This window comes from Pseudophryne corroboree, chromosome 5 (genome assembly GCF_028390025.1).
Source record: "Pseudophryne corroboree isolate aPseCor3 chromosome 5, aPseCor3.hap2, whole genome shotgun sequence".
Lineage (NCBI taxonomy): Eukaryota > Metazoa > Chordata > Amphibia > Anura > Myobatrachidae > Pseudophryne > Pseudophryne corroboree.
In genome coordinates, this window is record NC_086448.1 from 721822863 (window position 1) to 721850216 (window position 27354).

Genomic DNA, 27354 nt, shown 5'->3' on the forward strand with positions numbered 1-27354 from the left:
CACATTCTGTGGCAGGCCTGCCACAGCCTAAATCTGTCAAGGCCCATTCCACAAGGAAGGTGGGCTCATCTTGGGCGGCTGCCCGAGGGGTCTCGGCATTACAACTCTGCCGAGCAGCTACGTGGTCAGGGGAGAACACGTTTGTAAAATTCTACAAATTTGATACCCTGGCTAAGGAGGACCTGGAGTTCTCTCATTCGGTGCTGCAGAGTCATCCGCACTCTCCCGCCCGTTTGGGAGCTTTGGTATAATCCCCATGGCCCTGACGGAGTCCCAGCATCCACTAGGACGTCAGAGAAAATAAGATTTTACTTACCGATAAATCTATTTCTCGTAGTCCGTAGTGGATGCTGGGCGCCCATCCCAAGTGCGGATTGTCTGCAATACTTGTACATAGTTATTGTTACAAAAAAATCGGGTTGTTATTGTTGTGAGCCGTCTGTTCAGAGGCTCCTACGTTTGTCATACTGTTAACTGGGTTCAGATCACAAGTTGTACGGTGTGATTGGTGTGGCTGGTATGAGTCTTACCCGGGATTCAAAATCCTTCCTTATTGTGTACGCTCGTCCGGGCACAGTATCCTAACTGAGGCTTGGAGGAGGGTCATAGGGGGAGGAGCCAGTACACACCACCTAGTGGTCAAACTTTTAAATTTTGTGCCCTGTCTCCTGCGGAGCCGCTATTCCCCATGGTCCTGACGGAGTCCCAGCATCCACTACGGACTACGAGAAATAGATTTATCGGTAAGTAAAATCTTATTTTTAATTGTAAATGAAAGGTTTCAAACATGATCAGTTACCAATGATACCTTGTGTACCTATTAGAGATGAGCGGGTTCGGTTCCTCGGAAACCGAACCCGCCCGAACTTCATGTTTTTTTACACGGGTCCGAGCGACTCGGATCTTCCCGCCTTGCTCGGTTAACCCGAGCGCGCCCGAACGTCATCATCCCGCTGTCGGATTCTCGCGAGGCTCGGATTCTATATAAGGAGCCGCGCGTCGCCGCCATTTTCACACGTGCATTGAGATTCATAGGTTGAGGACGTGGCTGGCGTCCTCTCCGTTTATAGAGAAGAGAAGAAGAGAGTGAGACTAGAGTAGAGAGAGACACAGTAGTAATTTTGGGGAGCATTAGGAGGAGTACTACTACTTGCTGAAGTGATAGATAGATAGTGTGACTGTATAATGTATATCTGACTTGTGGGGGAGACACTGACAGTGGGGAGCAGTTAGAGTCTGAGAGCAGGACTCAGGAGTACATATAACGTACAGTGCACACTTTTGCTGCCAGAGTGCCACACTGCCATTGTGACCACACTGACCACCAGTATAATATATATTGTGATTGTCTGCTTAGGAGTACTACTTGCAAGTGCTGACAGTGTGACCAGTGACCTGACCACCAGTTTAATAATCACCACCAGTTTAAAATATATATATATATATATATATATATATATATATATATATATATATATATATAGTATATAATATTGTATACCACCTACCCGTTTTTTTTTTTTCTTTCTTCTTCTTTATACATACTACTATAGTAGCTTACTGTAGCAGTCTGCGGTGCTGCTGAGCTGACAGTGTCCAGCAGGTCCGTCATCAGTCATTACATAAATATATATACCTGTCCGGCTGCAGTACTAGTGATATTATATATATATATATTAATTTCATCTCATTATCATCCAGTCTATATTAGCAGCAGACACAGTACGGTAGTCCACGGCTGTAGCTACCTCTGTGTCGGCAGTCGCTGGTCCATCCATAAGTATACTAGTATCCATCCATCTCCATTGTTTACCTGAGGTGCCTTTTAGTTGTGCCTATTAAAATATGGAGAACAAAAATGTTGAGGTTCCAAAATTAGGGAAAGATCAAGATCCACTTCCACCTCGTGCTGAAGCTGCTGCCACTAGTCATGGCCGAGACGATGAAATGCCAGCAACGTCGTCTGCCAAGGCCGATGCCCAATGTCATAGTACAGAGCATGTAAAATCCAAAACACCAAATATCAGTAAAAAAAGGACTCCAAAATCTAAAATAAAATTGTCGGAGGAGAAGCGTAAACTTGCCAATATGCCATTTACCACACGGAGTGGCAAGGAACGGCTGAGGCCCTGGCCTATGTTCATGGCTAGTGGTTCAGCTTCACATGAGGATGGAAGCACTCAGCCTCTCGCTAGAAAACTGAAAAGACTCAAGCTGACAAAAGCACCGCAAAGAACTGTGCGTTCTTCGAAATCCCAAATCCACAAGGAGAGTCCAATTGTGTCGGTTGCGATGCCTGACCTTCCCAACACTGGACGTGAAGAGCATGCGCCTTCCACCATTTGCACGCCCCCTGCAAGTGCTGGAAGGAGCACCCGCAGTCCAGTTCCTGATAGTCAGATTGAAGATGTCAGTGTTGAAGTACACCAGGATGAGGAGGATATGGGTGTTGCTGGCGCTGGGGAGGAAATTGACAAGGAGGATTCTGATGGTGAGGTGGTTTGTTTAAGTCAGGCACCCGGGGAGACACCTGTTGTCCGTGGGAGGAATAGGGCCGTTGACATGCCTGGTGAAAATACCAAAAAAATCAGCTCTTCGGTGTGGAAGTATTTCACCAGAAATGCGGACAACATTTGTCAAGCCGTGTGTTGCCTTTGTCAAGCTGTAATAAGTAGGGGTAAGGACGTTAACCACCTCGGAACATCCTCCCTTATACGTCACCTGCAGCGCATTCATAATAAGTCAGTGACAAGTTCAAAAACTTTGGGCGACAGCGGAAGCAGTCCACTGACCAGTAAATCCCTTCCTCTTGTAACCAAGCTCGCGCAAACCACCCCACCAACTCCCTCAGTGTCAATTTCCTCCTTCCCCAGGAATGCCAATAGTCCTGCAGGCCATGTCACTGGCAATTCAGACGAGTCCTCTCCTGCCTGGGATTCCTCCGATGCATCCTTGCGTGTAACGCCTACTGCTGCTGGCGCTGCTGTTGTTGCTGCTGGGAGTCGATGGTCATCCCAGAGGGGAAGTCGTAAGACGACTTTTACTACTTCCACCAAGCAATTGACTGTCCAACAGTCCTTTGCGAGGAAGATGAAATATCACAGCAGTCATCCTGCTGCAAAGCGGATAACTGAGGCCTTGGCATCCTGGGCGGTGAGAAACGTGGTTCCGGTATCCATCATTACTGCAGAGCCAACTAGAGACTTGTTGGAGGTACTGTGTCCCCGGTACCAAATACCATCTAGGTTCCATTTCTCTAGGCAGGCGATACCGAAAATGTACACAGACCTCAGAAAAAGACTCACCAGTGTCCTAAAAAATGCAGTTGTACCCAATGTCCACTTAACCACGGACATGTGGACAAGTGGAGCAGGGCAGGGTCAGGACTATATGACTGTGACAGCCCACTGGGTAGATGTATGGACTCCCGCCGCAAGAACAGCAGCGGCGGCACCAGTAGCAGCATCTCGCAAACGCTAACTCTTTCCTAGGCAGGCTACGCTTTGTATCACCGGTTTCCAGAATACGCACACAGCTGAAAACCTCTTACGGCAACTGAGGAAGATCATCGCGGAATGGCTTACCCCAATTGGACTCTCCTGTGGATTTGTGGCATCGGACAACGCCAGCAATATTGTGTGTGCATTAAATCTGGGCAAATTCCAGCACGTCCCATGTTTTGCACATACCTTGAATTTGGTGGTGCAGAATTTTTAAAAAAACGACAGGGGCGTGCAAGAGATGCTGTCGGTGGCCAGAAGAATTGCGGGACACTTTCGGCGTACAGGCACCACGTACAGAAGACTGGAGCAACACCAAAAACGCCTGAACCTGCCCTGCCATCATCTGAAGCAAGAAGTGGTAACGAGGTGGAATTCAACCCTATATATGCTTCAGAGGTTGGAGGAGCAGCAAAAGGCCATTCAAGCCTATACAATTCAGCACGATATAGGAGGTGGAATGCACCTGTCTCAAGCGCAGTGGAGAATGATTTCAACGTTGTGCAAGGTTCTGCTGCTCTTTGAACTTGCCACACGTGAAGTCCGTTCAGACACTGCCAGCCTGAGTCAGGTCATTCCCCTCATCAGGCTTTTGCAGAAGAAGCTGGAGACATTGAAGGAGGAGCTAACACGGAGCGATTCCGCTAGGCATGTGGGTCTTGTGGATGGAGCCCTTAATTCGCTTAACAAGGATTCACGGGTGGTCAATCTGTTGAAATCAGAGCACTACATTTTGGCCACCGTGCTCGATCCTAGATTTAAAACCTACCTTGGATCTCTCTTTCCGGCAGACACAAGTCTGCTGGGGTTCAAAGACCTGCTGGTGAGAAAATTGTCAAGTCAAGCGGAACGCGACCTGTCAACATCTCCTCCTTCACATTCTCCCGCAACTGGGGGTGCGAGGAAAAGGCTCAGAATTCCGAGCCCACCCGCTGGCGGTGATGCAGGGCAGTCTGGAGCGACTGCTGATGCTGACATCTGGTCCAGACTGAAGGACCTGACAACGATTACGGACATGTCGTCTACTGTCACTGCATATGATTCTCTCCCCATTGAAAGAATGGTGGAGGATTATATGAGTGACCGCATCCAAGTAGGCACGTCACACAGTCCGTACTTATACTGGCAGGAAAAAGAGGCAATTTGGAGGCCCTTGCACAAACTGGCTTTATTCTACCTAAGTTGCCCTCCCACAAGTGTGTACTCCGAAAGAGTGTTTAGTGCCGCCGCTCACCTTGTCAGCAATCGGCGTACGAGGTTACTTCCAGAAAATGTGGAGAAGATGATGTTCATTAAAATGAATTATAATCAATTCCTCCGTGGAGACATTGACCAGCAGCAATTGCCTCCACAAAGTACACAGGGAGCTGAGATGGTGGATTCCAGTGGGGACGAATTGATAATCTGTGAGGAGGGGGATGTACACGGTGATATATCGGAGGATGATGATGAGGTGGACATCTTGCCTCTGTAGAGCCAGTTTGTGCAAGGAGAGATTAATTGCTTCTTTTTTGGTGGGGGTCCAAACCAACCCGTCATTTCAGTCACAGTCGTGTGGCAGACCCTGTCACTGAAATGATGGGTTGGTTAAAGTGTGCATGTCCTGTTTATACAACATAAGGGTGGGTGGGAGGGCCCAAGGACAATTCCATCTTGCACCTCTTTTTTCTTTAATTTTTCTTTGCGTCATGTGCTGTTTGGGGAGTGTTTTTTGGAAGGGCCATCCTGCGTGACACTGCAGTGCCACTCCTAGATGGGCCAGGTGTTTGTGTCGGCCACTAGGGTCGCTTATCTTACTCACACAGCTACCTCATTGCGCCTCTTTTTTTCTTTGCGTCATGTGCTGTTTGGGGAGTGTTTTTTGGAAGGGCCATCCTGCGTGACACTGCAGTGCCACTCCTAGATGGGCCCGGTGTTTGTGTCGGCCACTAGGGTCGCTTATCTTACTCACACAGCTACCTCATTGCGCCTCTTTTTTTCTTTGCGTCATGTGCTGTTTGGGGAGTGTTTTTTGGAAGGGCCATCCTGCGTGACACTGCAGTGCCACTCCTAGATGGGCCCGGTGTTTGTGTCGGCCACTAGGGTCGCTTAGCTTAGTCATCCAGCGACCTCGGTGCAAATTTTAGGACTAAAAATAATATTGTGAGGTGTGAGGTATTCAGAATAGACTGAAAATGAGTGGAAATTATGGTTTTTGAGGTCAATAATACTTTGGGATCAAAATGACCCCCAAATTCTATGATTTAAGCTGTTTTTTAGTGTTTTTTGAAAAAAACACCCGAATCCAAAACACACCCGAATCCGACAAAAAAAATTCGGTGAGGTTTTGCCAAAACGCGGTCGAACCCAAAACACGGCCGCGGAACCGAACCCAAAACCAAAACCCGAAAAATTTCAAGTGCACATCTCTAGTACCTATTACAATGTTTAAACTAAAATTGCGCAATGAAAAATGAATCGTGGCAGCAGGCGTAATGCAGGAATGCTTGGGAACAAAGTGTTGCTCTTCAGGACTTCTCAAGATCATGGTATAAGATAGAGAGTGCGGGGATCCTAATTGGAGTATGTCAGATAATTCTATGATAATTTCCACTGTACCAGAGCAACCAATGCAGAAATCATTTCCATCTGCTACACCAGTGTTTCCCAAACACTGTCCTCAAGACACCTGAACAGTCCAGGTTCTGCTTGTACACAGATGGTATAATCTAACTGACTGAGGTACTAATTAAGGCACCTGTGCCTAAGCATGGATATCCTTGAAACCTGGATTGTTGGGGGTGCCTTGGGAACCACTGTGCTGGACATTAAAGTGTCAGGTTGCTTTCTATTGTACAGTGCAAATCCAATGGTAAAAATGAAGCCCTAGTGATTCCCCCAAGAAAATTCCGGTCCTACGTTAGGTAATCGTTACGACTAACTTTCTGATATATTTCAACAAAGTAATTTCAGTGAATAGATGACAGAAGAAGAAAAGAAGACTTCAGTGACGGCTCCCACTACATAGCGGCACTACAGGGTGCAGGTCGGGGGGGGGGGGAGGGGGCACCCTGGGCAGCATATCTAACCTCTATAACTAACTGGCAAGAGCGGACATAGTGCCAGGGCACTGTCCGGACCCCCGCCAGTATAAAAATGTATTTAAAAAGAGCAGGTATGAAGCGCGCCATTGCGGGGGCGGAGCTTAGCCCTCACAGCACACAGCCCGGCGCCATTTCTCTACACAAGGCTGCAGAGACGCTGGTCCTTCCTCACACTGCTGCATAAGTATCAAGGGGTAAAACGGGGGGAGCACAGTCATTTTGGTGCATTATTTGTAAATTATAAAAGCGCTGCATGTCTGGGGCATTTCTGTGGTGTTTCAGACCGGATTGGGCGCTGGGGTGTGAGCTGGCAATAACTCCCTCTGTGTCTCTTTGACAGGCTTTACTGTGGGTCTGCCCCCTATAGGCCCAGTGTGTCTGCGTGTGTTGGGTGCACGTGTGTCGGCATGTCTGAGGCAGAGGACTCTTCCCAGGAGGAGACTGTTAGGGACACAAACGGCTGCGGGAGTGACCCTGTCGGCACCGCCGACACCTGATTGGGTGAATGTTTTGAATGCTCTGAATGCTAATGTCGCTTTGATAAATAAGAGATTGGATAAATCTAAGTCTCAGAACCAGGCTTGGAAGAAATCCGTAGAGGATGTGTTGTTACAAGTCCAGACCCCCTCGGGGTCACAAAAATGTTAATTTGCCCAGCTGGCAGACACGGACACTGACTCAAGTGTCGACTATTGTGATGCCAGATTAGCTCCAAAACTGGCAGAGCATTCAGTACATGATTGTGGCTATAATAGACGTATTACATATCACTGAGGACCCTACTGTTCTTGATACTAGGGTATGTATTTATAAAGGAAAGAAACCTGAGGTAACTTTCCCTCCCTCTCATGAACTGAACACGCTTTGTGAAAAGGTTTGGGAAAATCCTGACAAAAAGTTTCAGATTCCCAAAAGGATTCCAGTGGCGTATCCGTTTCCCTCTGGGGATAGGGAAAAATGGGAGTCAGCCCCCATTGTGGACAAAGCTCTATCACGGCTGTCCAAAAAGGTGGCTCTTCTGTCCCCTGACATGGCAGCCCTAAAGGATCCTGCGGATCGTAGGCAGGAAAATACATTGAAATCCATTTATGTCGCCACGGGTACGCTACTCAGACCAGCCATTGCATCTGCGTGGGTGAGTAGTGCTATCGAAAAATGGGCAGATAACTTGTCATCTGAAATAGATACCCTGGATAGGGATAGCATTCTTTTGACACTAGGTTATATCAGGGTCGCTGCAGTCTACCTAAAGGAAGCTGCGAGAGATATTGGCCTCTTGGGATCAAGGGCCAATGCCATGGCGGTCTCAGCTAGGAGAGCATTGTGGATTCATCAATGGAATGCTGATGCTGACTCTAAGAAAGCTATGGAGTCTCTACCGTATAAAGGTGGTGACTGCCTCGCTGATTTGGTATCTACGGCTACCGCGGGTAAGTCATCATTTTTACCTTATGTGCCTGCACCACAAAAGAAAGCACACCACTATCAGATGCAGTCCTTTCGGCCCAATAAATACAGAAAAGGCCAAGGGTCTTCCTTCCTTGCTACTAGAGGAAAGGGTAAAGGTAAACGATCACCGGCCGTGGCTGGTTGCCAGGAGCAGAAGTCCTCCCCGGTTTCTGCCAAATCCACCGCATGACGCTGGGGCTCCTCTGCGGGAGTCCGCACCGGTGGGGGCACGTCACAAGCTCTTCAGTCAGTTCTGGGCTCATTCGGCCCTGGGCCCATGGGTTTTAGAAATAGTGTCCCAGGGTTACAAACTGGAGTTTCAAGACATTCCCCCTCACCGATTTTTCAAATCTGCCTTACCAGCTTCTCTTCCGGACAGGGAGGTCGTATGTGTCGCAATACAAAAATTGTGTCACAATCAAGTCATTGTCAGGGTTCCCCCGTTGCAACAGGGAGAAGGCTTTTATTCGAGCCTGTTCGTGGTCCCGAAGCCAGATGGCTCAGTCAGACCAATCCTGAACCTCAAATCCCTCAATTTCTTCCTAAAACAATTCAAATTCAAGATGGAATCTCTTCGGGCAGTGATCTCCAGTCTGGAGGAGGGGGATTTTATGGTGTCGGTAGACATAAAGGATGCCTACTTACATGTTCCCATTTATCCTCCCACATCAGGCTTACCTGAGGTTTGCAGTTCAGGATTGTCATTACCAATTTCAGATGTTGCCCTTTGGTCTGTTCACGGCTCCGAGGATTTTCACCAAAGTAATGGCCGAAGTGATGGTTCTCCTGCGCAAGCAAGGAGTCACAATTATCCCGTACTTGAACGATCTCCTGATAAAGGCGAGATACATTAAACAATTACTGCAGAACATTACGCTCTCCCTGACAATTCTGCAGCAACAGGGTTGGCTCCTAAACTTGCCAAAATCACAGTTGGTTCCGACGAGACGGCTGTCGGTTTTGGGAATGATTCTAGACACAGAATTACAGAGCGTTTTTCTTCCAGTGGAAAAGGCTCTGGAAATTCAGAACCTGGTCAAACAAATTCTGAAACCAGCAAGAGTATCGATCCATCAATGCACTCGGTTGCTGGGGAAGATGGTGGCGGCCTACAAGGCCATTCAGTTTGGCAGATTCCATGCCAGAGTGTTTCAGTGGGACCTGTTGGACAAGTGGTCCGGGTCCCATCTACACATGCACCGAAGGATAACCCTGTCTTCCAGGACCAGAATCTCACTCCTGTGGTGGCTGCACAGCTCTCACCTCCTAGAGGGATGCAGGTTTGGGATCCAGGACTGGATCTTAGTGACCACGGATGCGAGTCTCCAAGGCTGGGGAGCAGTCACACAGGGTGAAAGCTTCCAGGGAAGATGGTCAAGCCAGGAAATGTGTCTACACATAAACATTCTGGAGTTAAGGGCCATTCACAGCGGCCTTCTGCAAGCGGAACATCTTCTTCGCAATCGGTCCGTCTTGATTCAGTCGGACAACATAACAGCAGTAGCGTACATAAACCGTCAGGGCGGAACAAAGAGCAGAGCAGCAATGGCAGAGGCCACAAGGGTTCTCCGTTGGGTGGAAAGGCATACAAGCGCTCTGTCAGCGATCTTCATTCCAGGAGTGGACAACTGGGAAGCAGACTTCCTCAGCAGACACGATCTCCATCCAGGAGAGTGGGGTCTTCATCAAGAGGTCTTTACAGAAGTGACAAGTCTTTGGGGAATTCCTCAAATAGACATGATGGCGTCTCGCCTCAACAAGAAACTTCAGAGATATTGTTCCAGGTCGAGAGACCCTCAAGCAATACCAGTGGACGCCCTAGTGACACCGTGGGTGTTTCAGTCGGTGTACGTGTTTCCTCCGCTTCCACTCGTTCCAAAAGTGATAAAGATCATAAGAAGAACAAAGGTTCAAGCGATCCTCATTGTTCCAGACTGGCCAAAGAGGGCTTGGTATCCAGAGCTTCAGGAATTACTCATAGGAGATCCCTGGCCTCTTCCTCTGAGGGAGGATCTGTTACAGCAGGGACTGTGCGTGTTCCAAGACTTACCGTGACTTCGTTTGACGGCTTGGAGGTTGAACGCCGGATCCTAGCCTGAAAGGGTATTCCCAAGGAAGTCATCCCCACTCTTATTCAGGCCAGGAAAGGAGTAACGTCTAAACATTACCACCGTATTTGGAGGAAATACGTGTCTTGGTGTGAATCCAAGAAGGCTCCTACGGAAGAAATTCAGTTCGGACGTTTTCTCCATTTTCTACAAACCGGTGTGGACGCGGGCCTAAAGTTGGGCTCAATTAAAGTACAAATTTCAGTTTTATCTGTTTTCTTCCAAAGACAATTAGCCTCCCTTCCAGAAGTTCAGACTTTCGTGAAAGGTGTGTTGCACATCCAACCTCCCTTTGTGCCCCCTGTGGCACCGTGGGATCTTAACGTGGTGTTGCAATTCCTTCAATCTCATTGGTTTGAACGTTTACAGAAGATAGAGTTGAAATTCCTCACTTGGAAAGTGGTCATGCTGTTGGCCTTGGCATCCGCAAGGCGGGTGTCTGAATTAGCGGCCTTGTCTCACAAGAGCCCTTATTTGATCTTCCATGAAGATAGGGCAGAGTTGAGGACTCGTCAGCAGTTTCTGCTGAAAGTGGTTTTGTCGTTCCACTTGAACCAACCTATTGTGGTGCCAGTGGCTACTGACGCCTTGCTGGAATCGAAGCTTCTCGATGTAGTAAGAGCTTTGAAAATTTATGTCGCCAGAACGGCTCAGTTTAGGAAAACGTAGGCTCTGTTTGTCCTGTATGCTCACAACAAAATTGGGGCTCCTGCTTCCAAGCAGACTGTTGCGCACTGGATCTGTCATGCTCATTCTATGGCTGGATTGCCGTTACCGAAATCGGTAAAGGCCCATTCTACCAGAAAGGTGGTCTCGTCCTGGGCGGCTGCCCGGGGGGTCTCGGCATTACAACTTTGCTGAGCGGGTACTTGGTCGTGTTCAAACACCTTTGCAAAGTTCTACAAGTTTGATACCCTGGCTGATGAGTACATCATGTTTGGTCAGTCCGTGCTGCAGAGTCATCCGCACTCTCCCGCTCGTTCTAGAGCTTTGGTATAACCCCATGGTTCTTGATGTGACCCCCAGCATCCTCTAGGACGTATGAGAAAATAGGATTTTAATACCTACCAGTAAATCCTTTTCTCTTAGTCCGTAGAGGATGCTGGGGGTCACATCAAGAACCATGGGGTTATACCAAAGCTCTAGAATGGGCAGGAGAGTGCGTACTGTATCTACAGTTGTTGCGTTTTTAACACAGGTTGTGTTACGTTTAGTCAGCCTGTTGCGGACGTTGTTCATGCCGTTGATTTGCGTTATGTTAAATGCCATGTTGTACAGTGTGCTTGAGGTGTGAGCTCCTATGTATCTCACCTTAGTTTAACAATAAATCCTTTTCCTCGAAATGTCCGTCTCCCTGGGCACAGTTCCTATAACTGGAGTCTGGAGGAGGGGCATAGAGGGAGGAGCCAGTTCACACCCCTTTGAAAGTCTTAAAGTTCCCATGTCTCCTGCGGATCCCGTCTATACTCCATGGTTCTTGATGTGACCCCAGCATCCTCTACGGACTAAGAGAAAAGGATTTACCGGTAGGTATTAAAATCCTATTATTTGCATTAGTAAAATAACTGGGAGAGACAACTACATTGCTAGATTACACTGATCGACTTGATGGGCAACATTTGTATATCAGTCTGAATCTGTGTAAATCCCTACACAGAAACAAAATAACCCAGCCAGATCTAACTCTCTCTGCACATTATATCTGCCTCCCCTGCAGTGCACATGGTTTTGCCCATCTGCAAATAAATTTGCTGCTATGATCAACTCTAAATTACCCCCCAAGTTCCGTTGTACTTCATCCGTGATTTTGTACGTGTTTAACCTCATAGGAACTAGTTTTAAAGTCACAGCCCAGCATCTCTGGTACAGTGTGAGTGCAATGCAAATGAGATGCAAAGCAAAATACAGGGGGTTATTCAGGCTTGTTAGTAAACCAATAAAGCACACTAATGGGCAAACCCACGCTGCACTGCAGGTGGGGCAGATGTAACATGTGCAGAGAGATTTAGATTTGGGTGGGTTATATTGTTTCTGTGCAGGGTAAATACTGTCTGCTTTATTTTTACACTGCAACTTAGATTTCAGTTTGAACTCACCCCACCCAAATCTAACTCTCTCTGCACATGTTACATCTGCCCCACCTGCAGTGCACATGGTTTTGCCCATTAGTGTGCTTTTTTGTTTGTTTTGTTTGCTAACAAACCTGAATAAGGCCGACAGTACGCTACACCTCTCAGATTTTCCTCATTTGCGCCATATGGTACATAAATACACTGTGGGTAGGATGTACTAAAGGAAAAAATAGTCCAAAAATCTGAAAACTGGTATTTTTTGGAATTTGTCCGCTTATCCCATATCTACCAATCCCTGGAATACGATACATTCCAGCACTTGGAGCCGGTGGTTAACGCCATCTTTATGTGGCGTTACCCAATTGAAGCTTATGGGCTTCTTTTTGCAATTCCTCCAGAGAGGGATACAATCAGATCCCTCCCAGCACCCGGTGTATACATCAGTCTGCGCAGATGGGCTTCCGGTGTCCTAAACCTGGAAGTCCATCTATCGCAAAGAACAGCTCTTATTGGGAGAGAAGTCCGTTGCGATTTTAATTGCATTTCTATGTATATACCGGCGTAATTAATGCCAGGATGTACTGCTTTGCAGATCCAATGCTTAGTACTTCCCGCCGTGTGTGAGGAGATCTGTAGTTTCAGAAATTGTAACTTCTTTTGATTTTTGACCGTTTTGCTAAGTATGCTTTACAAATGCAGATTTTTTATTTCCTCTCCTAGAGAATTTTTGGAAGCCATTAACACCAAGAAAATCCGCTCCAGCAATACGAATTGTGAAATAACTGTTGATGTCAGACATGACAAGTCCGAGCCGTTAGTGGACATTCTCTTTGGTAAGTTGCACAGGTGGAGAATTTGATCACAGCAGCAAATTTGTGAGCAGTTGGGCAAAACCATGGAGGTCATTCCGAGTTGTTCGCTCGCAAGCGGATTTTAGCAGATTTGCTCATGCTAAGCCGCCGCCTACTGGGAGTGAATCTTAGCATCTTAAAATTGCTAACGATGTATTCGCAATATTGCGATTACACACCTCGTAGCAGTTTCTGAGTAGCTCCAGACTTACTCGGCATCTGCGATCATTTCACTGCTTGTCGTTCCTGGTTTGACGTCACAAACACACCCAGCGTTCGCCCAGACACTCCTCCGTTTCTCCGGCCACTCCTGCGTTTTTTCCGGAAACGGTAGCGTTTTTTCCCACACGCCCATAAAACGGCCTGTTTCCGCCCAGTAACACCCATTTCCTGTCAATCACATTACGATCGCCAGAACGATGAAAAAGCCGTGAGTAAAATTACTAAGTGCATAGCAAATTTACTTGGCGCAGTCGCAGTGCGAACATTGCGCATGCGCATTAAGCGGAAAATCGCTGCGATGCGAAGATTTTTACCGAGCGAACAACTCGGAATGAGGGCCCATGTGCACTGCAGGGGAGGCAGATATAACATTTGCAGAGAGAGTTAGATTTGGGTGGGGTGTGTTCAAACTGAAATCTAATTTGCAGTGTAAAAATAAAGCAGCCAGTATTTACCCTGCACAGAGACAAAATAACCCACCCAAATCTAACTCTCTGCAAGTTTTATATCTGCCCCCCCCCCCCCCCCCCCCCTGCAGTGCACATGGTTTTGCCCAACTGCTAACAAATTTGCTGCTGCGATCAACTCTAAATTGCTCCCAATGTACCTATTTGGCAATGTAAAACTGGTAATGTCCCTCTTATTTAACAGCAATGTTGGCTGTAGTGCAGTGAAACACAGAAGTATTGGCAAGAAAAACAACGTGATACAATTCTATAATTTTCACAAGGAGCATCACTATTTTGTCGTACCTTGTGCAATGAAAACTAAAGCAATAAGATTTGTACAGACCGTCTCCGTTTTATGCGTCCTAATTTTTAAGTTTGTAACTTCCGCAATATGATCTAGAGCCCGCCCCTTTGGACACGTGTCTAATAGGCATAGGATATAGTCACACTCACACTGAGTTGTTACTTATGTATGCCTTCGGATGTTTCATGTGTGCGCCAGCTCTATTGATTGGGTTGTGCCGCGATGCACTAGGATTAAACCCCCTGTATGGTACATTGCTGGCAACCAAACACCATAGAAATTCACCTTTACCTGGAGAGGTTTTTTTTTCCATTGCGGCAGGACCAGGCAAATTGCAACAAAACTGGTACATTTGTATCGGTGGTGAGCCCACTTTGACACTACTGTACAATGGGGGGCACACAACAGAACACCCTTCCTTAGGTATGATTACCGGCCTCCAGTTGCTATAATAATAACCAACTGCTAGAAAGTCATTGGAAAATGAGCAAATCTCCTCATAAATACTTTATTATAATCTTCCTGGCCATCCTGGACTTGCTTTTCCAGGATGATAATGTGTCATTCACCATTTAATAAAATCTTGAGTTTTACCCCTTTTACACCGGCAGCATATAACACTGGTTATTGCACATGAACGTGCATAACCCGTGTTGCTGCTTGGTGTAAAAGGGCAGAGTTGGAATAATCCGGGTCGAGTGACCCTGGTATTCCAACTCTGGTAGTTTGCGGGGTTGAACACGTGTTCAACCCGGCAAACTGTTCAGTGTAAACGGGAGCTTGATCGCACGACCCGGCTTCCTGTTTTAAACTCTGTGCGGGCGGCGCTTGGTGATCATATGATCTCCAGGCGCCGCCCCCGTCGCGTCACCGGCAACGTCACCAATCTGGCAATATGCCGAGCTGGTCACTCCGGTCTAAAAGGGGGCTGACGCGGGTCGCAGCCGGGTAGCACCCGTGTCAGAGCTCTCAGCTGCGACCCGCTATACTGGTCTAAAAGTGGTATAACTGAATACAGGGTTTATGTACTAAGTCTTAAGCTAGGTACACACTATACAATTATCTGGCAGATAATCTGCCAGATCTGGCTGGTTGGAAGGAAAATTTGGTAATGGATGAGAGCAAATGACAATCGACCATTTGCTCCTAAACGCTGGAAAACGAACAAAACCTGACGTTCATACAAATTTAACCAACTTGGATGACCAACAGTTTTCGTCCGCTTTCCGGTGTTTGGGAGCAAATGGTCGATTGTCATTTGCTCTCATCCATTACCAGATTTTCATTCCAACCAGCCAGATCTGGCAGATTATCTGACAGATAATTGTATAGTGTGTACCTAGCATTGGGAAGATAAAAACTTCAAACCAAGCCCTGAACTGTCATTTTTCAGATACGGGGGGAAATCAAATAGCCGCAGTAAATTACTCTGGGGTGGGTGGGGGGTTATTCAATTATGCCCTATAGCCGGCATTATGAGGGATTTTGTTTCACTTGTCTGGAGGCAGGAGAAACAGAATCCTTGATAAATGCCGTTTCTCTAACGTCCTAGTGGATGCTGGGAACTCCGAAAGGACCATGGGGAATAGCGGCTCCGCAGGAGTCTGGGCACAACTAAAAGAAAGCTTTTAGACTACCTGGTGTGCACTGGCTCCTCCCACTATGACCCTCCTCCAAGTCTCAGTTAGATTTTTGTGCCCGGCCGAGCTGGATGCACACTAGGGGCTCTCCTGAGCTCTTAGAAAGAAAGTATATTTTAGGTTTTTTATTTTACAGTGAGACCTGCTGGCAACAGGCTCACTGCAACGAGGGACTAAGGGGAGAAGAAGCGAACCTACCTGCTTGCAGCTAGCTTGGGCTTCTTAGGCTACTGGACACCATTAGCTCCAGAGGGACCGACCGCATGGAACTGGCCTTGGTGTTCGGTCCCGGAGCCGCGCCGCCGTCCCCCTTACAGAGCCAGAAGCAAGAAGAAGTCCGGAAAATCGTCGGCATGAAGACTTCTGTCTTCACCAAAGTAGCGCACAGCACTGCAGCTGTGCGCCATTGCTTCTCATACACACTTCACACTCCGGTCACTGAGGGTGCAGGGCGCTGGGGGGGGGGGGGGCGCCCTGAGCAGCAATAAAAACACCTTGGCTGGCAAAACAATCACAATATATAGCCCCAGAGGCTATATATGTGATAATTACCCCTGCCAGAATCCTTAAAAAAGCGGGAGAATAGTCCGCGAAAAAGGGGCGGAGCTATCTCCCTCAGCACACTGGCGCCATTTTTCCCTCACAGTTCCGCTGGAAGGAAGCTCCCTGGCTCTCCCCTGCAGTCTACACTACAGAAAAGGGTAAAAAAGAGAGGGGGGGCACTAAATTTAGGCGCAGTAAATATTATAGCAGCTATAGGGGACATAATTCAGTTAGTCCCTGCAGTATATAGCGCTCTGGTGTGTGCTGGCATACTCTCTCTCTGTCTCCCCAAAGGGCTTCTGTGGGGTCCTGTCCTCTGTTAGAGCATTCCCGGTGTGTGTGCGGTGTGTCGGTACGGCTGTGTCGACATGTTTGAGGAGGAAAATTATGTGGAGGCGGAGCAGAGGCCTGTAGAAGTGATGTCACCCCCTGCGGGGCAGACACCTGAGTGGATGGTTTTATGGAAGGAATTACGTGCAAGTGTCGACTCCTTACACAAAAAATTTGACGACATGCCAAATGCGGGACAGCCAGCTTCTCAGCTCGTGCCTGCCCAGGTGTCTCAAAGGCCATCAGGGGCTCTAAAACGCCCGCTACCTCAGATGGCAGACCCAGATGTCGACACGGATACTGATACCAGTGTCGACGACGATGAGTCTAATCTAATGTCCACTAAGGCCATTCGCTGCATGATTGAGGCAATGAAAGAGGTGTTACACATTTCAGATATAAACCCAGGTACCACTAAAAAGGGTATTATGTTTGGGGAGAAAAAACTACCCGTAGTTTCTCTGACGTCCTAGTGGATGCTGGGAACTCCGAAAGGACCATGGGGAATAGCGGCTCCGCAGGAGACTGGGCACAAAAGTAAAAGCTTTAGGACTACCTGGTGTGCACTGGCTCCTCCCCCTATGACCCTCCTCCAAGCCTCAGTTAGATTTTTGTGCCCGAACGAGAAGGGTGCACACTAGGTGGCTCTCCTGAGCTGCTTAGTGAAAAAGTTTAAGTATAGGTTTTTTATTTTCAGTGAATCCTGCTGGCAACAGGTTCACTGCACCGAGGGACTAAGGGGAGAAGAAGCGAACTCACCTGCGTGCAGAGTGGATTGGGCTTCTTAGGCTACTGGACATTAGCTCCAGAGGGACGATCACAGGCCCAGCCATGGATGGGTCCCAGAGCCGCGCCGCCGGCCCCCTTACAGAGCCAGAAGACTGAAGAGGTCCGGAAAATCGGCGGCAGAAGACGTCCTGTCTTCAATAAGGTAGCGCACAGCACCGCAGCTGTGCGCCATTGCTCTCAGCTCACTTCACACTCCGGTCACTGAGGGTGCAGGGCGCTAGGGGGGGGCGCCCTGAGACGCAATAAAAACACCTTAGATGGCAAAAAATACATCACATATAGCTCCTGGGCTATATGGATGCATTTAACCCCTGCCAATTTTTCCTTAAAAAAGCGGGAGAAAGGCCGCCGAGAAGGGGGCGGAGCCTATCTCCTCAGCACACTGGCGCCATTTTCCCTCACAGCTCCGTTGGAGGGAAGCTCCCTGACTCTCCCCTGCAGTCCTGCACTACAGAAACAGGGTAAAACAAGAGAGGGGGGGGCACTAATTTGGCAGATAAATCTATACAACAGCTATATAAGGGAAAAACACTTATATAAGGTTATCCCTGTATATATATAGCGCTCTGGTGTGTGCTGGCAAACTCTCCCTCTGTCTCCCCAAAGGGCTAGTGGGGTCCTGTCCTCTATCAGAGCATTCCCTGTGTGTGTGCTGTGTGTCGGTACGTTGTATCGACATGTATGAGGAGGAAAATGGTATGGAGGCGGAGCAATTGCCTGTAATAGTGATGTCACCCCCTAGGGAGTCGACACCTGACTGGATGGTCTTATGGAAGGAATTACGTGATAGTGTCAGCACTTTACAAAAGACTGTTGACATGAGACAGCCGGCAAATCAGTTATTACCTGTACAGGCGTCTCAAACACCGTCAGGGGCTCTAAAGCGCCCGTTACCTCAGATGGTCGACACAGACCCAGACACGGACACTGACTCCAGTGTCGACGGTGAGGAAACAAACGTATTTTCCAGTAGGGCCACACGTTACATGATCACGGCAATGAAGGAGGTTTTGAACATTTCTGATACTACAAGTACCACAAAAAAGGGTATTATGTGGGGTGTGAAAAAACTACCCGTAGTTTTTCCTGAATCAGATGAATTAAATGAGGTGTGTGATGAAGCGTGGGTTTCCCCCGATAAAAAAATGCTAATTTCGAAAAAATTATTGGCATTATACCCTTTCCCGCCAGAGGTTAGGGCGCGTTGGGAAACACCCCCTAGGGTAGATAAGGCGCTCACACGCTTATCAAAACAAGTGGCGTTACCGTCTCCTGATACGGCCGCCCTCAAGGAACCAGCTGATAGGAAGCTGGAAAATATCCTAAAAAGTATATACACACATACTGGTATTATACTGCGACCAGCAATCGCCTCAGCCTGGATGTGCAGTGCTGGGGTGGCTTGGTCGGATTCCCTGACTGAAAATATTGATACCCTGGACAGGGACAGTATATTAATGACTATAGAGCATTTAAAGGATGCATTTCTATATATGCGAGATGCACAGAGGGATATTTGCACTCTGGCATCAAGAGTAAGTGCGCTGTCCATTTCTGCCAGAAGAGGATTATGGACGCGACAGTGGTCAGGTGATGCGGATTCCAAACGGCATATGGAAGTATTGCCGTATAAAGGGGAGGAGTTATTTGGGGTCGGTCTATCGGACCTGGTGGCCACGGCAACGGCTGGGAAATCCACCTTTTTACCCCAGGTCACCTCTCAGCAGAAAAAGACACCGTCTTTTCAGGCTCAGTCCTTTCGTCCCCATAAGGGCAAGCGGGCAAAAGGCCACTCATATCTGCCCAGGGATAGAGGAAAGGGAAAAAGACTGCAGCAGGCAGCCTCTTCCCAGGAACAGAAGCCCTCCCCCGCTTCTGCCAAGTCCTCAGCATGACGCTGGGGCCTTACAAGCGGACTCAGGCACGGTGGGGGCCCGTCTCAAGAATTTCAGCGCGCAGTGGGCTCACTCGCAAGTGGACCCCTGGATCCTGCAGGTAGTATCTCAGGGGTACAAATTGGAATTCGAGATGTCTCCCCCTCGCCGGTTCCTGAAGTCTGCTTTACCAACGTCTCCCTCCGACAGGGAGGCGGTAGTGGAAGCCATTCACAAGCTGTATTCCCAGCAGGTGATAATCAAGGTACCCCTCCTACAACAGGGAAAGGGGTATTATTCCACGCTGTTTGTGGTACCGAAGCCGGACGGCTCGGTGAGACCTATTTTAAATCTGAAATCCTTGAACACTTACATACAAAGGTTCAAATTCAAGATGGAGTCACTCAGAGCAGTGATAGCGAACCTGGAAGAAGGGGACTATATGGTGTCTCTGGACATCAAGGATGCTTACCTCCATGTCCCAATTTGCCCTTCTCACCAAGGGTACCTCAGGTTTGTGGTACAGAACTGTCACCATCAGTTTCAGACGCTGCCGTTTGGATTGTCCACGGCACCCCGGGTCTTTACCAAGGTAATGGCCGAAATGATGATTCTTCTTAGAAGAAAAGGCGTCTTAATTATCCCTTACTTGGACGATCTCCTGATAAGGGCAAGGTCCAGAGAACAGTTAGAGGTCGGAGTAGCACTATCTCAAGTAGTACTACGACAGCACGGGTGGATTCTAAATATTCCAAAATCGCAGCTGATTCCGACGACACGTCTGCTGTTCCTAGGGATGATTCTGGACACAGTCCAGAAAAAGGTGTTTCTCCCGGAGGAGAAAGCCAGGGAGTTATCCGACCTAGTCAGGAACCTCCTAAAACCAGGCCAAGTGTCAGTGCATCAATGCACAAGGGTCCTGGGAAAAATGGTGGCTTCTTACGAAGCGATTCCATTCGGCAGATTCCACGCAAGAACTTTTCAGTGGGATCTGCTGGACAAATGGTCCGGATCGCATCTTCAAATGCATCAGCGGATAACCCTGTCTCCAAGGACAAGGGTGTCTCTCCTGTGGTGGTTGCAGAGTGCTCATCTTCTAGAGGGCCGCAGATTCGGCATTCAGGACTGGGTCCTGGTGACCACGGATGCCAGCCTGAGAGGCTGGGGAGCAGTCACACAGGGAAGAAATTTCCAGGGCTTGTGGTCAAGCATGGAAACGTCACTTCACATAAATATCCTGGAACTAAGGGCCATTTACAATGCCCTAAGTCAGGCAAGGCCTCTGCTTCAGGGTCAGCCGGTGTTGATCCAGTCGGACAACATCACGGCAGTCGCCCACGTAAACAGACAGGGCGGCACAAGAAGCAGGAGGGCAATGACGGAAGTTGCAAGGATTCTTCGCTGGGCGGAAAATCATGTGATAGCACTGTCAGCAGTGTTCATTCCGGGAGTGGACAACTGGGAAGCAGACTTCCTCAGCAGACACGACCTCCACCCGGGGGAGTGGGGACTTCACCCAGAAGTCTTCCACATGATTGTGAACCGTTGGGAAAAACCAAAGGTGGACATGATGGCGTCCCGCCTCAACAAAAAACTGGACAGATATTGCGCCAGGTCAAGGGACCCTCAGGCAATAGCTGTGGACGCTTTGGTAACACCGTGGGTGTACCAGTCAGTGTATGTGTTCCCTCCTCTGCCTCTCATACCCAAGGTACTGAGAATCATAAGAAGGAGAGGAGTAAGGACTATACTCGTGGCTCCGGATTGGCCAAGAAGGACTTGGTACCCGGAACTTCAAGAGATGCTCACGGAGGAACCGTGGCCTCTACCTCTAAGAAAGGACCTGCTCCAGCAGGGACCCTGTCTGTTCCAAGACTTACCGCGGCTGCGTTTGACGGCATGGCGGTTGAACGCCGGATCCTGAAGGAAAAAGGCATTCCGGATGAAGTCATCCCTACCCTGATCAAAGCCAGGAAGGATGTAACTGTGCAACATTATCACCGTATTTGGCGTAAATATGTTGCGTGGTGTGAGGCCAGGAAGGCCCCTACAGAGGAATTTCAACTGGGTCGTTTCCTGCATTTCCTGCAAACAGGACTGTCTATGGGCCTAAAATTAGGGTCCATTAAGGTTCAAATTTCGGCCCTGTCGATATTCTTCCAGAAAGAACTAGCTTCAGTTCCTGAAGTTCAGACGTTTGTCAAGGGGGTACTGCATATACAGCCTCCTTTTGTGCCTCCAGTGGCACCTTGGGATCTCAATGTAGTTTTGGGGTTCCTAAAATCACATTGGTTTGAACCACTCACCACTGTGGACTTAAAATATCTCACATGGAAAGTGGTAATGCTGTTAGCCCTGGCTTCAGCCAGGCGTGTCTCAGAATTGGCGGCTTTATCCTATAAAAGCCCTTACCTAATTTTTCATACGGACAGGGCAGAATTGAGGACTCGTCCTCAATTTCTCCCTAAGGTGGTTTCAGCGTTTCACTTAAACCAGCCTATTGTGGTACCTGCGGCTACTAGGGACTTGGAGGATTCCAAGTTGCTGGACGTAGTCAGGGCCCTGAAAATATGTTTCCAGGACGGCTGGAGTCAGAAAATCTGACTCGCTGTTTATCCTGTATGCACCCAACAAGCTGGGTGCTCCTGCTTCTAAGCAGACTATTGCTCGTTGGATTTGTAGTACAATTCAGCTTGCACATTCTGTGGCAGGCCTGCCACAGCCAAAATCTGTAAAAGCCCATTCCACACGGAAAGTGGGCTCATCTTGGGCGGCTGCCCGAGGGGTCTCGGCTTTACAACTTTGCCGAGCAGCTACTTGGTCAGGGGCAAACACGTTTGCTAAATTCTACAAATTTGATACCCTGGCTGAGGAGGACCTGGAGTTCTCTCATTCGGTGCTGCAGAGTCATCCGCACTCTCCCGCCCGTTTGGGAGCTTTGGTATAATCCCCATGGTCCTTTCGGAGTTCCCAGCATCCACTAGGACGTCAGAGAAAATAAGAATTTACTTACCGATAATTCTATTTCTCATAGTCCGTAGTGGATGCTGGGCGCCCATCCCAAGTGCGGATTGTCTGCAATACTTGTACATAGTTATTGTTACAAAAATCGGGTTATTATTGTTGTGAGCCATCTTTTCAGAGGCTCCTCTGTTATCATGCTGTTAACTGGGTTCAGATCACAAGTTGTACGGTGTGATTGGTGTGGCTGGTATGAGTCTTACCCGGGATTCAAAATCCTTCCTTATTGTGTACGCTCGTCCGGGGCACAGTATCCTAACTGAGGCTTGGAGGAGGGTCATAGGGGGAGGAGCCAGTGCACACCAGGTAGTCCTAAAGCTTTTACTTTTGTGCCCAGTCTCCTGCGGAGTCGCTATTCCCCATGGTCCTTTCGGAGTTCCCAGCATCCACTACGGACTATGAGAAATAGAATTATCGGTAAGTAAATTCTTATTTTTTCCCCCATCTGAAGAATTAAATGAAGTGTGTGAAGAAGCGTGGGCTTTCCCTGATAAAAGATTGATAATGTCAAAAAGATTACTAATGGCGTTCCCTTTCCCGCCAGAGGATAGGGCACGTTGGGAAACACCTCCTAGGGTGGATAAAGCGCTCACACGTTTGTCTAAAAAGGTGGCACTTCCGTCTCCGGATACGGCCGCCCTGAAGGAGCCTGCGGATAGAAAGCAGGAGGCGATCCTGAAGTCTATATATACACACACAGGCATTATACTTAGACCAGCTATTGCGTCAGCATGGATGTGCAGTGCTGCCGCTGCGTGGTCAGATTCCCTGTCAGTCTTATACATGACCTCTTCATATCTCACAACTTTAATCTGCTGGCTATAACAGAAACATGGCTCACACAATCAGACACTGCCTCCCCTGCAGCACTGTCACATGGTGGTTTCCACTTCTCACACACATCTAGGCCTAATAATAGTAAAGGTGGTGGGGTCGGAATCTTACTGTCACAGTTTTTCACATACACTGTTCTACCTCAGGTTCCATCACTCGCATTCACCTCATTTGAAGTTCACTCTATCAGGATTTTCACCCCCTTCTCTCTGCGTGTTGCAGCTATCTATCGCCCTCCTGGGCAACCTAAACAACAATTTCTAGAAGATTTCTCTGCCTGGCTCCCACACTTCTTATCCTCTGACATCTCCACCATCATTATGGGCGATTTCAATATAGCTCTTGACAGTCCACAATCTGTTCATGCATCCAAACTCCTCTCTCTAACCTCCTCTCTTGGCCTAACCCAATGGTCCAACTCCTCTACTCACCATGAGGGCCATTGCCTTGATCTTGTGTTCACCAGGCTCTGCTCAGTTTCCGAATTCACTAACACTCCTTTCCCTCTCTCTGATCACAACCTGATCACCTTCACAATCTCTTCTATTACTTTAAATTCTAGGACACTAAAACCAAGCAAGCCTCCTCTAACCCGCAGAAATACTAACAATATACATTTTCAACAACTTTCCACTTCTCTGCAACAACTGCTCTCACCAATCTCTACATTTACTACACCTGACACTGCTGTATCACACCTGCACCAGACCCTAGAGAGTGCCCTTGATGAAGTGGCTCCAGCTACCCATCACACTCCACGTAGGCTTAGATGCCAACCATGGCATTCTAAATCAACAAGACACTTACAAAAACTGTCACGTAAAGTAGAACGTCAGTGGCGGAAATCTCAGAATCCAAGTGACTTTCTCACATATAAGACTACCTACCACTCCTATCGTCAGGCCCTGGACACTGCCAAACAAACATATTTCCAATCTCTCATCTCTTATCATGCCAACAACCCCAAGCGACTTTTTAATACATTTAAATCACTTCTTTACCCTCCCTCACCTCCCCCACTAGCTACTATCCGTGCACAAGAACTTGCTTCCTACTTCAAGGATAAGATTGATAAAATCCGAGATGAAATGGTATGCTCTAACTCAGCCAGTGACCTGCTCAATTCCCTACCTGAACCCTCTGGCACTTTCTCTTCATTTGATCCCACAAGTGAAGATGAAGTATCAACACTCTTTTCATCCTCCTACTCCACTACCTCTCCTCTTGATCCTATACCCTCACAGGTCAGTAAAACTTTGTCTCCTGTGCTTATCCCAACCTTAACTAAAATCTGTAATCTCTCTCTCTCTACTGGTATCTTTCCCTCTCTGTTTAAACATGCAGTCATTACTCCCATTCTAAAAAAACACAACTCTGACCCAAACACACTCTCTAACTACCGTCCCATTTCCCAGCTACCCAGTCCCTCCAAGCTACTTGAGAGGCTTGCCTACACTCGCCTTACACACTTTCTTAACTCGCACAACTTATTGGATCCACTTCAGTCAGGCTTTCGTGCCCAACACTCCACAGAGACGGCACTGACCAAAGTAGTGAATGATCTAGTCACTGCTAGATCAAAAGGCCATTACACACTACTTATTCTTCTAGATCTCTCTGCTGCTTTTGACACTGTTGACCACTCTCTTCTCATACAAACACTACAATCCCTCGGTCTTCAGGATACAGCCCTTTCTTGGTTCTCATCCTACCTATCTAATCGCTCTTTCAGTGTTCACTTCTCTGATTCTACCTCCTCTTCTCTACCTCTATCAGTTGGAGTACCGCAAGGCTCAGTCTTAGGTCCTCTGCTTTTCTCAATCTATACCTCCTCTCTTGGTAAACTAATCGGCTCCTTTGGATTTCAGTATCATTTGTATGCTGATGATACTCAAATCTACCTATCCTCCCCAGATTTGTCACCACCAGTATTGGCTCGTGTCACTGGATGCCTGTCTGCCATTTCATCTTGGATGTCATCTCGCCACCTCAAACTCAACATTTCCAAAACCGAATTAATTATTTTCCCACCAGCTAAGAGTAGTTACCAACCTGATATCTCTATAACTGTTGACAATGCAACTATCCACCCCACCCCACAAGCTCGTTGCCTAGGTGTCACCCTTGACTCTGAACTGTCCTTTGTTCCACACATTCAATCTGTCTCTAAATCATGTTACATGCACCTTAAAAACATATCCAAAATACGCCCTTATCTTACACAAGACACTGCAAAAACTCTAATTCATGCACTCATCATCTCCCGCATTGATTATTGTAATAGTCTCCTTACTGGTCTTCCCAAACATAGGCTATCACCACTTCAATCCATTTTAAATGCAGCTGCGAGGCTAATCTTCCTCGCCAGACGTTCTTCATCTGCTGATCCGCTCTGTCAGTCCCTCCATTGGTTACCGGTATTCTACCGTGTCAAATATAAAATACTTTTACTTACATACAAGGCTATTAACCAAACTGCACCATCATACATCTCCTCACTCATCTCAAAATATCTCCCTACCAGACCTCTCCGCTCTGCACAAGATCTGCGTCTCTCATCCACATGTATTACCTGTTCCCACTCAAAATTACAGGACTTTACCCGGGCTTCACCCACTCTGTGGAATGCACTCCCACGCACAATAAGACTCTCCTCTAGTCTCCAAACCTTTAAACGTTCTCTGAAAACTCATCTCTTCAGACAAGCCTACCAAATTTCTGACCCACACACATAACCTTCACAGCTTCCCTATCAAGTTACATCCCCTCTGTACAGTCCACATAAACTCACATTTTGTCTTCCAACATTGCTGGGTGATCATATCATATACAACCCATTAAGAACCTAGCAACCTGGGGAACCATTATGTGACAAGTAGCATCTATCCTTGTGTATCAATGCCTATTTCCCTATAGATTGTAAGCTCGCGAGCAGGGCCTTCCTACCTCTGTCTGTCTGTCTGTCTTTACCCAGTTTTGTTCTATAATTGTTGTTCTAATTGTAAAGCGCAACGGAATATGCTGCGCTATATAAGAAACTGCTAATAAATAAATAAATAAAATGAGAGATGCACAGAGGGAGATCTGCCGGCTGGCATCTAAAATAAGTGCATTGTCCATTTCTGCTAGGAGAGGCTTATGGACTCGGCAGTGGACAGGGGATGCAGATTCCAAAAGGCACATGGAAGTTTTGCCTTATAAGGGTGAGGAGTTATTCGGGGATGGTCTCTCGGACCTCGTTTCCACAGCAACAGCTGGGAAGTCAGCATTTTTACCCCATGTTCCCTCACAGCCTAAAAAAGCGCCGTTTTATCAGGTACAGTCCTTTCGGTCCCAGAAAAACAGGCGAGGAAAAGGCGGGTCCTTTCTGTCCAGAGGCAGAGGTAGGGGAAAAAGGCTGCAACAAACAGCTAGTTCCCAGGAGCAAAAGTCCTCCCCCGCTTCTTCCAAGTCCGCCGCATGACGGTGGGGCTCCACAGGCGGAGCCAGGTACGGTGGGGGGCCGCCTCAAAAATTTCAGCGATCAGTGGGCTCGCTCACAGGTGGATCCCTGGATCTTTCAAGTAGTATCTCAGGGGTACAAGCTGGAATTCGAGGCGTCTCCCCCCCGCCGTTTCCTCAAATCTGCCTTACCAACAACTCCCTCGGACAGGGAGGCTGTGCTAGAAGCAATTCACAAGCTGTATTCCCAGCGGGTGATAGTCAAGGTGCCCCTACTTCAACAAGGACGGGGTTACTATTCCACACTGTTTGTGGTACCGAAACCGGATGGTTCGGTGAGACCCATTTTAAATTTGAAATCCTTGAACACATACATAAAAAAATTCAAGATCAAGATGGAATCACTCAGGGCGGTTATTGCAAGTCTAGACGAGGGGGATTACATGGTATCCCTGGACATCAAGGATGCTTACCTGCATGTCCCCATTGCCATTACCAATTCCAGACGCTGCCGTTTGGTCTGTCCACGGCACCGAGGGTGTTTACCAAGGTAATGGCGGAAATGATGATACTCCTTCGAAAAAAGGGAGTTTTAATTATCCCATACTTGGACGATCTCCTAATAAAGGCGAGATCCAAGGAGCAGTTGTTGGTAGGAGTAGCACTATCTCAGGAGGTGCTACACCAGCACGGTTGGATTCTGAATATTCCAAAGTCACAGCTGGTTCCGACGACACGTCTACTGTTCCTGGGAATGATTCTGGACACAGTCCAGAAAAAAGTGTTTCTCCCAGAGGAAAAAGCCATGGAGCTGTCGTCTCTAGTCAGAAACCTCCTGAAACCA

The 27354-nt window shown here is 47.8% G+C and overlaps 1 protein-coding gene across 1 annotated transcript in view; it reads left to right on the top strand.

Annotated features, from left to right (window-relative positions):
• Nucleotides 1–27354, top strand: part of MRPL53 (mitochondrial ribosomal protein L53) — a 51645-nt gene that overhangs the window by 14301 nt on the left and 9990 nt on the right. The window contains exon 2 of the mRNA XM_063923994.1: nt 12933–13045. Within this exon, the coding sequence (XP_063780064.1) occupies nt 12933–13045 (113 nt within the window). The remainder of the gene's footprint in view (nt 1–12932; nt 13046–27354) is intronic.